Source organism: Hippocampus bargibanti, linkage group LG10 (genome assembly GCF_051943395.1).
Source record: "Hippocampus bargibanti isolate YZ-2025 linkage group LG10, ASM5194339v1, whole genome shotgun sequence".
Classification (NCBI taxonomy): domain Eukaryota; kingdom Metazoa; phylum Chordata; class Actinopteri; order Syngnathiformes; family Syngnathidae; genus Hippocampus; species Hippocampus bargibanti.
The window spans coordinates 14,695,407-14,709,036 of record NC_142743.1 but is presented as its reverse complement, the minus strand read 5'-3'; the positions used below and the strand labels follow the sequence as shown (position 1 = coordinate 14,709,036).

The window sequence follows — 13,630 nt, the reverse complement described above, 5'->3', positions numbered from 1 at the left end:
TGGTCGCATTACAGACGCACGAAGAAAGGTTGCTGCTTTGTTTACTCCTGTTGTAATGGCGACAATCAGCGAGCTTAAATGTGGTATGTGCGCGTTGTTATGATTCGGTTGCTTTTAATTTAAAGCCACAAATGTAATTATTACTATTTGGCCCTTACTTGGAACATCTGCGAATAACGCAACGAGCTTTTATCGCCCTTCGGTGTTTACACTTCCATACGACTATGGCAAGCTGCTTGCTATGTGTCACCAGTTTTCAGAAAGTTAGCAGCTTTTCAGCATATCTTTGCCACCATAACTGAATCATATTTCAAGGGAGAATATTTATGATATGTATTTTGCATTAAACTGCACACATTCCAGCTGTGAGAGAAACTTTGGAGCGTCGCGGCGTGCTGGGACAATTGAAGGCACGCATCCGAGCGGAAGTGTTCGGTGCTCTGGATGACCAACGTGAACAGCGGCCGTCGCTCTCCAACGAAAATCTGCTCATCAACGAGCTTGTCCGCGAGTACTTGGAGTTCAACAAGTATCGACACACAGCGTCGGTTCTGATAGAAGGTGAGCCGCAGCCCTTTTAACACTTTTATGTACGTATCTACATGGCACGTGTGTGATGCCACATGCCCCTGTTCAGTCCCTCGTCCCTTGCAACTTGCAGGGGTACATTGAATGTACTTTGTTATGGGGGGTGGGCGATTGTTATGAAGTTACTTTTTTGGTTTTTATTTGCATATTTAATTAGATGAAACCACGTGTGACAATTCACTTGTTTTGATCAAGAATGTTGTTGTGAAACCTACCAGATACTTTGCACTCACTGTGGGCAAAATGCTAACAAAGCCAAGCAGGAATCATGGTGGAATAAAGCTTGACAAGGCTTTTACTTCAAATTATAGCTGCACAATAGAGACATGACCAGTCTCTATTGTTGAGAAGAGTTTTTTTTTATTCTTAGTATTTCCAAACTCTGGTCTGTTTGTTTTCTCAGAGTCGGGCCAACCCCAAGTTCCTCTGGAAAGACAGTTTCTGGCGAGTGAGCTAAGAGTCGCTGAGGATATGAGCTCCAAGTCAGTGTAAGTAAATTTGCAGTGACACAAAAACAGCCAGTACACATGTTCTGGAGCTTTGGTCATTTGTTGGAGAGATCTGTGAATCATCACCATGATTAGATTTTCACACATAGAGATTTGTACAATTGCCACATCACATTTGTTCTTCGAAAGTTCAATTTTGTACTTCACTGATCATGAGTTTCCTCGCTAAATGTTTTTTTTCCCTGAGGAATAAAAAACAACAACACATCATTAATATTTATCCATGAAAAGGTTTCTTCAGCCGTCATCTGTACTTCTTTGAATGTGTCGGACGTTTCGCTTCTTATCCAAGATGCTTCTTCAGCGAACCAAAGTCTTACTGGTAGTATCGGCCCTATATATATATATATATATATATATATATATATATATATATATATATATATATATATATATATATATATATATATATATATATATATATATATCTCCCTACTGTCCAGACATTTCCAGACTTTTCATCGATGGACCACTCCTGTATGACAGAGAGCTTACACAGACATTAATATTTATATTTTTCTTGACTTTCCAGGCCTCTTCTGTATGGTTTGGTGTCACACTTCCTGAAGAGCGGTGATGATGGAAGCAAGGTGTTCCTCAGGGGCACCTCAACGAGTAATACAGCACATAAAACTGATAGCTGACACTGAAACTCACCGTTCAATCATCATCATCTTTTTCCGGATCTCATCAGCGGAGCGCTCACTAGCTGTGCTCGTGTGCCGTTTGTACTTTCAAATTCACATTTTATTTATATTCATGTGCTCTTCTGCTCCCTTCATGTTTTTACATTTTGTTATTTAAAATAAATGTATTTTTTCAAGTCATTCAAGGTATTGCTGTTCTTGATGAGTCCAACCACATGAGGGCAGTATTACCCAAAATAAGGAAAAAGACAGTTTTCCAAACTTTTCAACCTATTGTTATATTGACGTAATTGATGATTAAGAATTACGGTAAACCGATTGCCATTCCATCCATTCTCTGTACCACTTGTCCTCACAAAGATCTCGAGTGTGCAAAGGTCTATCCCCGCAGATTTTGCTCAAGGGCCATGGTACACCCTCCACTGCTGACCAACCAATGGCAGGTCATGCAATGTATAATCAACAAACCTTTACACCGACGGAAAGTTTTCGGTTTTCATATACCTACCATCCATGTTTTAGAATGTAATTTTAGGGACAGTGAGAACATACAAACTGCACAGGAAGGTGGATGTGTTAACTATTCACTCACCGTGTCACATTTGTCAGACTTCTTTAATTTATGACAAAACATAAATCAATCAAGAAAATAAGTCACGCTCAAGGTGACAGAAGTGTCTGTGAGATTATAGTTTCAACACCTAAGCAACACATTTGCTTTATTTGATTTATTTTATAAATGACTAGTTTTGTACACCTAGAAACAATCATTGGATTGTTTGCAAATGTCACGATAACCTTAATATTTTGTTCTGTTCTGTGGTCTTACAGAAATCAGAAAATAAGCAATATCTGCTATTTACAGCATGTGAATTCCATCTGGTGATCCACCCAACCATTTTCTATAATGCCTCTCCTTTTCAGGATCACGGGAAGCTGAAGTGTGTCCCCCTAACATTGAGCAAAAGGCAAACTACAGCACACTGCGGACAGCTCACACGTCAATCACAAGTCATGCGTGCAGATGGCCACCCGTTCAAACATTTATTCTGTCATTCAATGGGAAGAGTATCAATCTATCTGCAACTAAATCAGGCCCCTGGACTATGACAACTGTGCCTCCCTCTCAAAATCCCTTTCAAAAGCATTGATCGGCTTGACCCAAATGTAAGATTTTGACTACTTGCTCGACTACAATCCAAAGGAAGTAAGCAAAAAGTTCATTAAAAACAGCCACAGTGAGTAGCAGAGTTATGCTTTACTGACAAACACGGAGAGCAACAGGCTCACAGTTTTTTTGCATTTCCTCCTCCCTCGCCATTTAAGGGAACCTGACATTCTTATCGCACACAACTTGTGGTCCCCCTTATTTACAGAGAAGACCGTTTATTTCGGGCCGTGATCATCAGCTGTAAACAGAGACACTAAACTTCTGCCCTCACGAATTCAACTGTGAACAGTTTTGAAGCAATCCTATAAAGCAAGCATGTGCTGTATTTTCCTCATTTGTGATGTGTGAGCTTGTATGGATATAGAGAAGCTTGGTGTAAAAAAAAAAAATATATATATATATTTTTTTTTAATGAGCTCTGACCGAAGCAGCGTCATACTCCTCTGGGATGAACAGCTTTGTGGGCCTCATAATGTCCATAACTATTTTCTCCCCCAAGACCAAATCAACATTGAGTTGTTGCAAGCTTCCTGTATGGACTAAAGCTTCTTTCTAGCAAACCTTATTTGAAGTGACAGAGTCACCTATTTTATTGAGATGAGGGCTCTCTTGTTAATGGCTATATATGTGGATGAAGAGTAACTAACAGTGGTTGGACAGTTGGCAGTAAGCCGTATGATTGATGGGACTGCTCCTCCACACTATAACACAGTTGTGTGAAACAGACAGTTGTATAAATAATAAATGTAGTGTTCTTTGACTATAAAACAGAATGTTCGTGTTTGCCCTTGGGCTCAAATGAATTCCATCTGAGTCAGACATATTCACAAATATATTTAGTAGATGGCCATTTATGGTTGTGATGGTGAGGAAAAAGAAAGGAGACATTGGTTGATCACCAATTTCTCCATTTCATATACGTTTTGACCAAGAAATGAGATTTAGCCGACAGTCTTCAATTTACTTAATATGCAGGTTTTTGAAATGTGGGAGGACACCTTGGGAAAACCCCAACAAGAATGACAACAAAGTCCTTATTCTGTTTTGAAGACTTTAATGGACAACCAACGTCACTTTTTTGTTTCTTAACTGACATCAGAAAAACTTATAGCATCTAAAATACCCAAAACACGCAGGATGATATTTTATTCAAATGCAAAACACCAATAAAAATGACTTAGTGTCCAAAATCTGCAAAAAAATTGAGCTGCGAATTGGGCATTTTCAGAAAGTCCCGCGCCCAGTTAGTGACGTCACGCCAAGATGTCTTGCATTGCTGGAGAATCAAAACAATGTTTCAGATTCGGAGAATATGCTTTCTTGTTATACATCCAGTTATGAATATGATTCAAATAGTTCTGAAGAGGAAAGCATACATGTTTACAATTGATTAAAGAAGTCCTTCCGTGTCATTTTGAGGCATCTGGACTGCAATGTAGCGTCCCAGAAAAGAGGCAGAAAATGGCAACCAAGCTCCCTGTGAGGAATTAATCAGCCCGTTTCCACAGGCTGATAAATTCCTTATATGGAGCTTGGTCGCCCTCTTCTGGCTCTTTTTGGTGCAACATGACGTTTTCAGAACAAACAAGCACAGCAAAATGTATTGACGTGATGGAAGGACTGCTACAATGTGTCCTTTTTTCGGTCAGGGGCGTTCCTTCAGTGATGTCACGTACGGACTCATCGCCAACTCAAAAACAAGACTTCCGAAATATTCAGCACGAGTCTTAAAACGTAAAATATAGCTAGATGCGGTGGAATCTTTGTAAAATACGCTCAGTAGAAATCATTTGAAGCCATTTTACAAATTATGGACACAATTTGTCCGGAGACGTCGGTTGTCCTTTAAGTACCTATTGATTATTAGACATTCATGTCCACTGACAACTGACTTTAATTCAGTCAATTTCCGTTCCTTGTGCTCTTCAAAGTCGTCCTCTAAATGACTGTTCAGCTCCAAAGTTAGCTGGGATCGGACTCCAACACTGCCATCATTCTGGAATGACATGGACACTGCATGGAGTCAGTCAGTTTGGTGAGTACCAATGTAAAAGAGACATTTTCCTGTAGTCCAGATTGAACTGCTGCTGTGCATAGTTCAGATGCTGATACGATCTTTACAAAGTGACATATAGTACTGTATTCATTGAGGAAATTACTACAAAGCTGACATTAATCGTGATAAAATTGTGTTTGAAGGAAATGAATCACAAAGGCAGTGTTTCCCAACCTTCACTGAGCCAAGCCATGAGACTAAAATCTGAAACCAAAATGTCACACATTAATCATGTAAGCATTTTATCGTTGAGTAAATGAACAAAGATACATTGCCTGTAGCAGTTAGCCAATATATAATTTTGAGAGAAATTAAAGGAAATGTGATCATTTCAATGCAGAAGTACACCCCTTGGTCTCTCACCGCACACTACCTGGGAATCACTGCATAAAAACAAAGCCCTCTTCTTAAGTGAATGCAAATCTCCACCTGGGTACGAATGCCAGACAGAATACACCCTTTGTCTGCCACACCTCCAGAAACTCCCACGTCAAAAGGATTCTCCCCATTGATGTAGACCATTTCCAGTACTATTGCAACACAAATGCCACTGAACCATATTTAGTCACGAGGGCTCTTCGTGTTTGTCTGTGCTGCACTTTGACAGTAACGCAGAAAGCTGCAGAGATTCCAAACAGAACCTCTCTCCTTATATGGCACACACTGCAACTCCTGTTCAGTGTATCCCCTGCTTTATTTGCCTCCACCTCCGCCGCCCTGCCCCATCATCTCGTAGCTCAACCCGCCTTCTCAATTGAAGAGCATCGTCCCTGCCTCCTTGATGTTGGCCAGAGAGTGCGTTGAGGTCCTCCATGTAGGTATACACACACAAACACACACACACCAGCACTTCCACGCTCTGGCCCAGAACAGGCTCAAGCTATCAACTCGCACCTTGATTTATTGGAGCAAACAGTATGGTGTCCTTATATAGGAAGTTCCAGTGGAAAGACGATGGAAAGAGGGCGGGGTAGTAATGTGGGATGGAGGAGGTGGGGTCGCACTGTTTGTAGTGGTGGAATTTGATACACACGCATACACACACACATATGCACATGCACACACACACGCGAAGATAGTGGACTCAGCATCTAAATTATGAGTTTGTTTATTGAGGTCTTTCTGGACTTCCAGTCAAGGGGGGATTCCTGCGCAGGGCACAGCTGACTTGCCTTATGAGGAGTGGAAGTTGATTACATCACCAATAGACTGTGTATACATACTGTAGCGGCCATTCAACGCTTTCTAATGACAAAGTTGAACGTTGCATGTTGAAGCCAGTTTGCTGGCATGAAAAATACCCCGGCTAGCTGTCTAGTGTTCTGGTCACGTCAACATGCTCTCTGATGTTCTGATGTGTACTTTTATACGAGTGTCAGTCAAATCTCAGAATGATGAAAAAGGTAAGTCTTGTTTTCCACTTGTAATGAAGTGGTCCATTCGCCCAAGTTTTGTACATGTAGCGTAGATTCAATCCCCTCTCATTGATGTGTATGTAGTCTGTCATTTCAAACTCACATCGCATAGGCTACAGTTCGGACAAACGGACGTTTTCATGTGTCCTTGAGAGTTTTGAAAGGCGCTTATAAATGAGGATGATGATGATTGTTGTTGTTATTATTATTACTATTATTATTATTATTACTGTGGTTCTTGAAATCTTAAAAATGTTACTAATGTAATACTTTTGATATCGAAAAGGATTTTGGGTCACAGGCTGGTTACCATCCAATCACATGGCACAATAGACAAACAGTCACATTCAAGTGGACAATTTAAAATATGCTATCATAACGGTCATTGTGTCATCCATAGTAAAACATTTTAACTCAGATTTATTTCAAGTATACTTTCTTACTTTTTCTTAAATGTGCAAGTTGCTGAATCTGTAGTTTTGCTTGTATTTTGTTTGTTTGTTTGTTTTTATACACACTCGCCTGTTCAAACAAGCCACCACTGTATGTATATTTTAATTCAAGTCTAGTCTCCATTTTGCTCCAAATCCATGCCATCACTTTGAAGCTTGCCTAAGTGAACAGTGCGCATGCGCACTGCCTCTTGGGGATGAGACTTGCTGGTGGAGGAAAGAATACGCAAGGAGGATGTCCAGTCAGGCGCGCTGCTCCTCCCACGCGGGTATCTTACGAGTTTAAATGGTAGGGCTCGTAATTTGACAGGGGTCTTTTGGACAGTTCGTGAGGGGACTATCTTGTCACTTTGACTGCTTTCTCCATCCAACTCTGCCCTCGACACACCTCTTTTCGATTTGAGTGAGTATTCTCCATGTCGATGTATTTGTCAAGCGAACTGGTTGTGAGGCGTTTGTGGAACGCAACATTTTTCGTAATACTGAACACTAATTTCCTCTGGTCGATAAAATGAGAAGAGCTCGTTGTTTATGGGAAACACGTGACTGTTTTGGTGTCAGATACAACGAAAATGGACGAATCAGAAAAAAAAACGTTATTATTTCTACTATTTCTTATGTGACAAACTTGTGATTGGTCTAAGTGAATGTATACAGAGTACAGAAATCTCAATTTGAATGTCCTTGTATTTGTTATAATAGTTACTTCCCCACTGCAACATGAACCCACCAATCATAAGTGAAATGTAATGGAATGTATTTTTAAACAAAAATGTAACACAAATAAAAGGTTAACTCTCATTTTTAACATTTTTTTTCGGGTTTTTCCAACTACTGTGGGAATAATTGTGCATTCATGATACTCAATTTACTGGAGACCAGTTACATAAATGAGCTAATTAAAAACTGACACCCCAAGGATTAATATATACATATATACTTTGCACAAATACACAAACATAATTGTAACCAATTGCATCCATAAAATTTTTATTCATAATCCCTAAAGAGTCCGAGGTCAGCTGCTCATTAATTACTATTGTTTGCTGTAATTATAATCTGATGCACATAGTTATTTAGATATGGTTGTTTTTAGGTTGATGAAAAACAAGTACTGTAGAGGGAATGTTGTTCAGAAAACAGGAAATGAGTGAAATCCTTCACATGACCTAAAGACCACACAAACGTGTCACCTTTTGACCTGGCTCTGTTTGCTTTTGACAGAAATAAGAATTTTTTTTCAGAGTACTTTTTTTAAAAACAATTATTTACATTTGCATTCTATTTTATATTTTAAACGAAACTCAATGGATCGAAGAGAAAATGTAATTCTGTTATGATTTATCATAATTAGAGACACAAAAGCAAGACAACACAATCAGGACAAATCCAGCAGGGCATACTGTACTCCTAAACATACAAGCAATTATGCATTCATTTATATATATATATAAAGTAATATTTCCTCACAAATGCACTGGACAGTTTCATTCTTTGGTGATCTAAGTGTGGTACTGTATATTGGTTTTATATTTTATTTCTGTTGTTGGTTTCTTGACTTGTTTGTTAAACACTTCATACATCACTGAGAGAGGAATTAGAGTCGGTGTTGAAAAACACAGAATCTGCCCATCTATCATATCAAGTTATATTCCTGTCAACTCTATTTCAGACATCTGTACTCAGCATACACTGGCTTTGTTGGCACAATAGAGCAAGGGCTGACTTCGGATAAGTCACACTGGTGAGGACAGGTCTAGCGTCTGAGGAGTGGGGCTGTTCATACCGCAAAAGTCTGTTTGGTCTTATCTGCCCAAAGCATCATCGTTGCCTTTCTGACGAGCATGTTCATTCATTGCTTGTCTCCGTCTCTTATTAATATATCTACATCTTTCCATTTTGGTTTGTTATGCCATGTCCCTGAGGTCGAGTTTTGTTTTCTCAGAAGGCTTTAGGGGCTTTTTGTGCATAGTTCCCACTCTATTGGTACCAATCTTATACAGACAGATGGAGGGGAAGGAGGTCAAAGCAACAGACCGTGGAAAGCTGACTCTTCATACATAATCCTAAAATCACTCAATTGTCTTCAAGAGTCTAAAGGCCAATCTCATTTGACACCTCAGTAAAGCTCATGCTCAGATGCTCACTGGACCGAAGGCGTATGATTATAGGGGATTGTTACATATTCTGCCTACATTCTGCAAGAATGCTTGCATGATCCTTGTAATTCCATATGTGACTGATGCATATAAAAATGGCTTCCTTCAGCGGCTCTTCTGAAGCTTGACTGCTAAAGGCCCATGCAAACCTTGAACTCTCTGACTATCATTTTGGAGTAAAGGACAAGGGCTGTTGGAAGCATATTATTCCCTATATGGGCTTTGTTTGGGAGTTCACTTGCCTTGCTGTTTAGGAAGAAGGCAGAAAAGAGCCTTGCTCCAGAGAAGGAGCCCTTATATGGTCATCACAACATGAGAATGAAGCCGCCTCCAAGTCGAAAGACAAAACGAGGCAAAAGGAGAGAGAGTGGGGGAGGGGGGGGGGGAAAAATGGATTTTGTCAATGAAATTATGACTTGGAGTTAATAAATGTCTTGATTGTTTTTGGAGTTTTCGTGGATAAGTCAGTTAAAAAAAGACTAAGTCACTTCCACATCTGCAACATTCACAGGAAAGTGACTGTGGAAAATGGAGTCAGAGTGAATGGTATATGTTGAAACTCCGACTGGACAAAGACAATCAGAGTACGCCATTACTCTTTTGCCCAAATCATTGAGGTTCTTCTCAACATAAAATACAGTGCAAATATCTTTGATATCATTTTATTTTACTTGTTTTTTCTCCTCCTTGTTAAAAAAATTCAAATACAGACAACACACAAAATTTGTCACACGCGGTTACATTGGAATGTAACCTAGACCTACTGAAATTGTCCATCCTAACCTTTGATGACTTGTAAGTGGCAGACAAAGTTCACTGTCCTGTGCTTTTTTGAAATTTTGTTCACTCTGCATTGGTGATGGACTGAGACTAGATAAACACTCAGGTCCACACTTTTCTACGTATTATTTCAATATTGTGTCAAAGCCTCAAACATAACCAAATGTTTCCTGAACAAGATCACTACACATTTTCTGCATCATTTCTGTTTAATTTGTGTTTCATTGCTACTTATTTCTCTGCCTAACCAGCGGCCCCTCCCCCAACTGGTCTAAAGATGTCTAAGAAGGGCCCAAACGACGATGAGAAGTTCCTCTTTGTTGACAAGGACTTCCTGAACAGCCCCATGGCTCAGGCCGACTGGGCAGCCAAGAAACTGGTGTGGATTCCTTCGGAGAGACATGGCTTTGAGGCTGCGAGCATCAAGGAGGAGCACGGCGACGAGGTGCTGGTGGAACTGGCTGACAATGGCAAGAAGGTGACTGTCAACAAGGACGACATTCAGAAGATGAACCCGCCCAAGTTCAGCAAGGTGGAAGACATGGCCGAGCTCACCTGCCTCAATGAGGCCTCGGTCCTGCATAATATCCGTGAGAGGTACTTCTCGGGCCTTATTTATGTAAGTATGCACATGTTGCTTCGAACCAACGTGATTGACTTTCCTCATTCTAATCTGATCGGCGGCTCGGATGACATTGTCAAATAAAATCAAATAAGCATGATTACAAAAGATAACGCAAACATATTTTCCTTCCTCGTGGCGTCTGCTCTCAGACATACTCGGGTCTATTCTGTGTGGTGGTCAACCCCTACAAGATGCTACCCATTTACTCAGAGAAGATCGTGGAAATGTACAAAGGGAAGAAGAGACATGAAGTACCCCCACACATCTATTCCATCACAGACAATGCCTACAGAAACATGATGCAAGGTAGGATCTCTATGCCAGAGTCTTATCAGGATTAAATGGTTTTGAGCATAGTATTGGTGAGAATCTGACTCGATCATATCTTTGCAGGAGCACTATCAATGTACCGCTCTATTGGAGAGTAAGTGTTTCGTAGAGTTGGCAGGAGTGTTGGTGGCAGAGATATGATTACAGTAAATGGATCTATGCTAGCTCTGGCCCTGATGCACCTTCAGATGCGCCGCATTCCCATGGAATCCATTTTGTGTGGACCTGGGGGAGGGGGCTGTGGGTGGGTGGGTGGATCGTGCCCATTGAATGTCTTGCTGACGTGAGGGTGTTCTCTCTAAGGAGCTAACATCAATGCTGAGTGATAGGTTGGGGGTCTGAGAAGAATTTCCTGTCCTAACAGTCTGTCTCTCCTTAATTCAACCCTGTCTATTTGGCAAACAAAATTTAACAGAGTAAGAATGTGGAATGAAATTATTTCCCATTTGGAAAATGTGTTTTTAAAAGGTTTATTTTAATGGCAATTGTTTTTTTTTATAAGTTTTTCAGCGAAATTGTCAACCAAATGTATTCATTCAGAACCTAAAAGCTACGTGTTTATTTTGTTTATTATTATTTTATTCATTATAATGGCACAAAAACAAAATTAGGACTGTTCTTTTAAATCATGAACTTCTGGCTAAGTGTGTAATAGCAATCCTGATAGTATGGATGAAATTCAGTCCATAAAAGCAATACTTCTAATTCTGTCTTTCAAATTAGGCGTTTCAAGGTCAAAACACATTTTCAGCTCCTTTGTCCTTCATTGTTGTAAAAGCCTTTTGTCATTTGGCCGTATTATGATGCTTGCAGAAGTGTATTTAATGGTCCAATGAATAAAGCCCAGAAAAATAACAATATTTAATTTCATTCCAAATTCTAAACATTCATACAAAAGAGTTACTTTCACCTTGGCCATCTCTCTTCCATCATATGAAATGTTCTCCTCGTGACAATTCCTGGCATGTTATTGCTGTCCATGTGTTCTCGGTTTTGACAGAGTTGATTGCAATTCGCAGAGAGATCATCGTTGACGTCATGTACTGTATAAAGTGTTGCCACGTTACATCTGTAGTAAAATCGCCCCAGTAAATGAACATCACTTATGCAAAGTGTATGCTAGTAAACTTCACAGGTTTTTCTATGACCTTCAAGCTGGGATCTCCAATCCTCATTGGAGCAGTTTATAGTCGAGTGTGAAACAGTTGGGATGAAAATAAGCCCCTCACATGTGAAAGAATTGTCCGCCATCGGAATAGAGTGGAAGGCCCCTTTCTGGGTCCGGAAATCCTGAGATCTTGCCCCAGATGTAGTAGTTTAAGTATCTTGGGGTCTTTTTTTACAAGCGAGGGCACCAGGGAGCAGGAGATCGGCAGGCGGATCGGTGCAGCGTCCGCTATGATGCAGATTTTGTATCGGTCTGTGGTGAGGAAAGAGCTGAGAAAAAAAGATTAAGGCTCTCTATTGACAGGTCGATCCATGTTCTTCCCCTCCCCTCACGTGTGGTCACGACCTATGAATCGGGACCGAAAAAACGAGATCCCGGAGACAAGCAGTCGAAATGAGTTTCCTCCTCAGTGTGTTCAGGCTCTCCCTTAATGCTGAGGTGAAAAGTTCTGTTATTCAGGGTTTCAGAGTCGAGCTGCTTCTGCTCCCTTTTGAGAAGTGCCAGATGAGCTGGCTCGGGCATCTGATTCGAATGCCTAAGGTGTTCTGGGCGTGTTCCACCAGCAGGAGGACTATTTGTTTCCCAGCTGGCCAAGGAGCACTGCGGAAACCTGGTAGCTGGGGAGAAGGACGTTTGGGCTGCCCTGCTAAAGCTGCGAAGGGACTCAACCTCAGATAAGCGGTAGACAGATGATCACACGATAAGATGTCCACTGTACAGTAGTAACCGCTGTCACAGAAAGGGTTAATTTAGACTCGTAGTTTTTCTTCCAGTCTCACATAAACCCTCCTATGTACATCATCTTTTGGATGAAATCAAACTCATTACCAAAGAGTACAAATTACTTTCTGTCACAAGTGGAGTCCTGCAAATTTTCACCGGGTCATTGTACTGTATTTACTGCTCCAGCTGTGCAGTATAAACAATGTTTGGATTTATGTTTGTGTGGGTGTTTGGTTATGGGACAAAAAGACCCCTCGAGAATATTTTCTCTGGTACATCTATTAAATACACATCTTTACGTTACAACCCAGTCAACTTGTTCACAATTAAATGTGGACCTGTCAGCACCATCTGACAAACATTTTGCACCCCGTGCTATGCAAGTGGTGTATAGCTCAAATGAAGCTATGGAAACACTTCAATCGTGCATAACTGTGATCCAATTTGCTGCATTTTTGCATCAGGCTTTCATGATCACGGAATCAATGTGAAATTTGCTCATGTAGTTATCCTGTTTACCTGTCTTGAGTATTTTATATTCACTCTCTTAAATGGATCATTATGTGGACAAAAAAAGCAATGTACACATTACAACATGAAGGACGGGATAAAAAGAAATCATTTTTGTTTTTTTCTGTCAAACTTTTAAATTCATGACATTTCTGTGTCTGCAGATCGGGAGGACCAGTCCATTCTCTGCACGTAAGTGAAAATCTGCCACTTTTCAACTCACGAATGTCACTATTTTTTTGCCCTGAACTTTTTTCCATGATGTCACACACAAGGTAGTGTGTGTGCTTGTTCTTGTCTTTTGCACTGCCTTGGGATTCTTCCAAAATGCTTGCGTGAACTCAAGTCCAATCAAATGCAATCCCTGTTTGCCATTCAAGAGGTAAAAGCGGACTAGGATACTGCATAGCTGTGAGCTCGAATAAGAGAGGTGTCACATATAGTTTTTGCGATGCAATTTGTATCCATATATTCAAGCAAGCGGGGCAGATCAGAAA

General features: G+C 40.4%; 2 protein-coding genes across 3 annotated transcripts in view; both read left to right on the top strand.

The window, feature by feature from the left end:
- Positions 1-13: 13 nt before the first annotated feature.
- On the top strand, positions 14-1,924 carry cep20 (centrosomal protein 20). The gene is made up of 4 exons (XM_089005536.1): positions 14-83; positions 364-561; positions 992-1,076; positions 1,630-1,924. Exons 1-4 carry the CDS (start codon positions 56-58, stop codon positions 1,739-1,741), a joined length of 423 nt encoding a protein of 140 aa, XP_088861662.1. The 5' UTR covers positions 14-55; the 3' UTR covers positions 1,742-1,924.
- A 5,186-nt stretch (positions 1,925-7,110) lies between these two features.
- myh11a (myosin, heavy chain 11a, smooth muscle) overlaps positions 7,111-13,630 on the top strand; it is a 25,639-nt gene continuing 19,119 nt past the window's right edge. For both annotated transcript variants that reach the window (XM_089006853.1, XM_089006852.1), the window contains exons 1-4: positions 7,111-7,241; positions 10,029-10,396; positions 10,552-10,708; positions 13,298-13,325. In XM_089006853.1, the coding sequence (XP_088862979.1) occupies positions 10,055-10,396; positions 10,552-10,708; positions 13,298-13,325 (527 nt within the window). In that variant the 5' untranslated portion in view covers positions 7,111-7,241; positions 10,029-10,054. The remainder of the gene's footprint in view (positions 7,242-10,028; positions 10,397-10,551; positions 10,709-13,297; positions 13,326-13,630) is intronic.

Coding starts and splice junctions, on each gene's coding strand:
- cep20 (XM_089005536.1), top strand. CDS start 56: ATGGCGACAATCAGCGAGCTTAAATGTG. Junction 562..991: donor AGCGTCGGTTCTGATAGAAG/GTGAGCCGCAGC, acceptor TTGTTTTCTCAG/AGTCGGGCCAACCCCAAGTT. Junction 1,077..1,629: donor GATATGAGCTCCAAGTCAGT/GTAAGTAAATTT, acceptor TTGACTTTCCAG/GCCTCTTCTGTATGGTTTGG.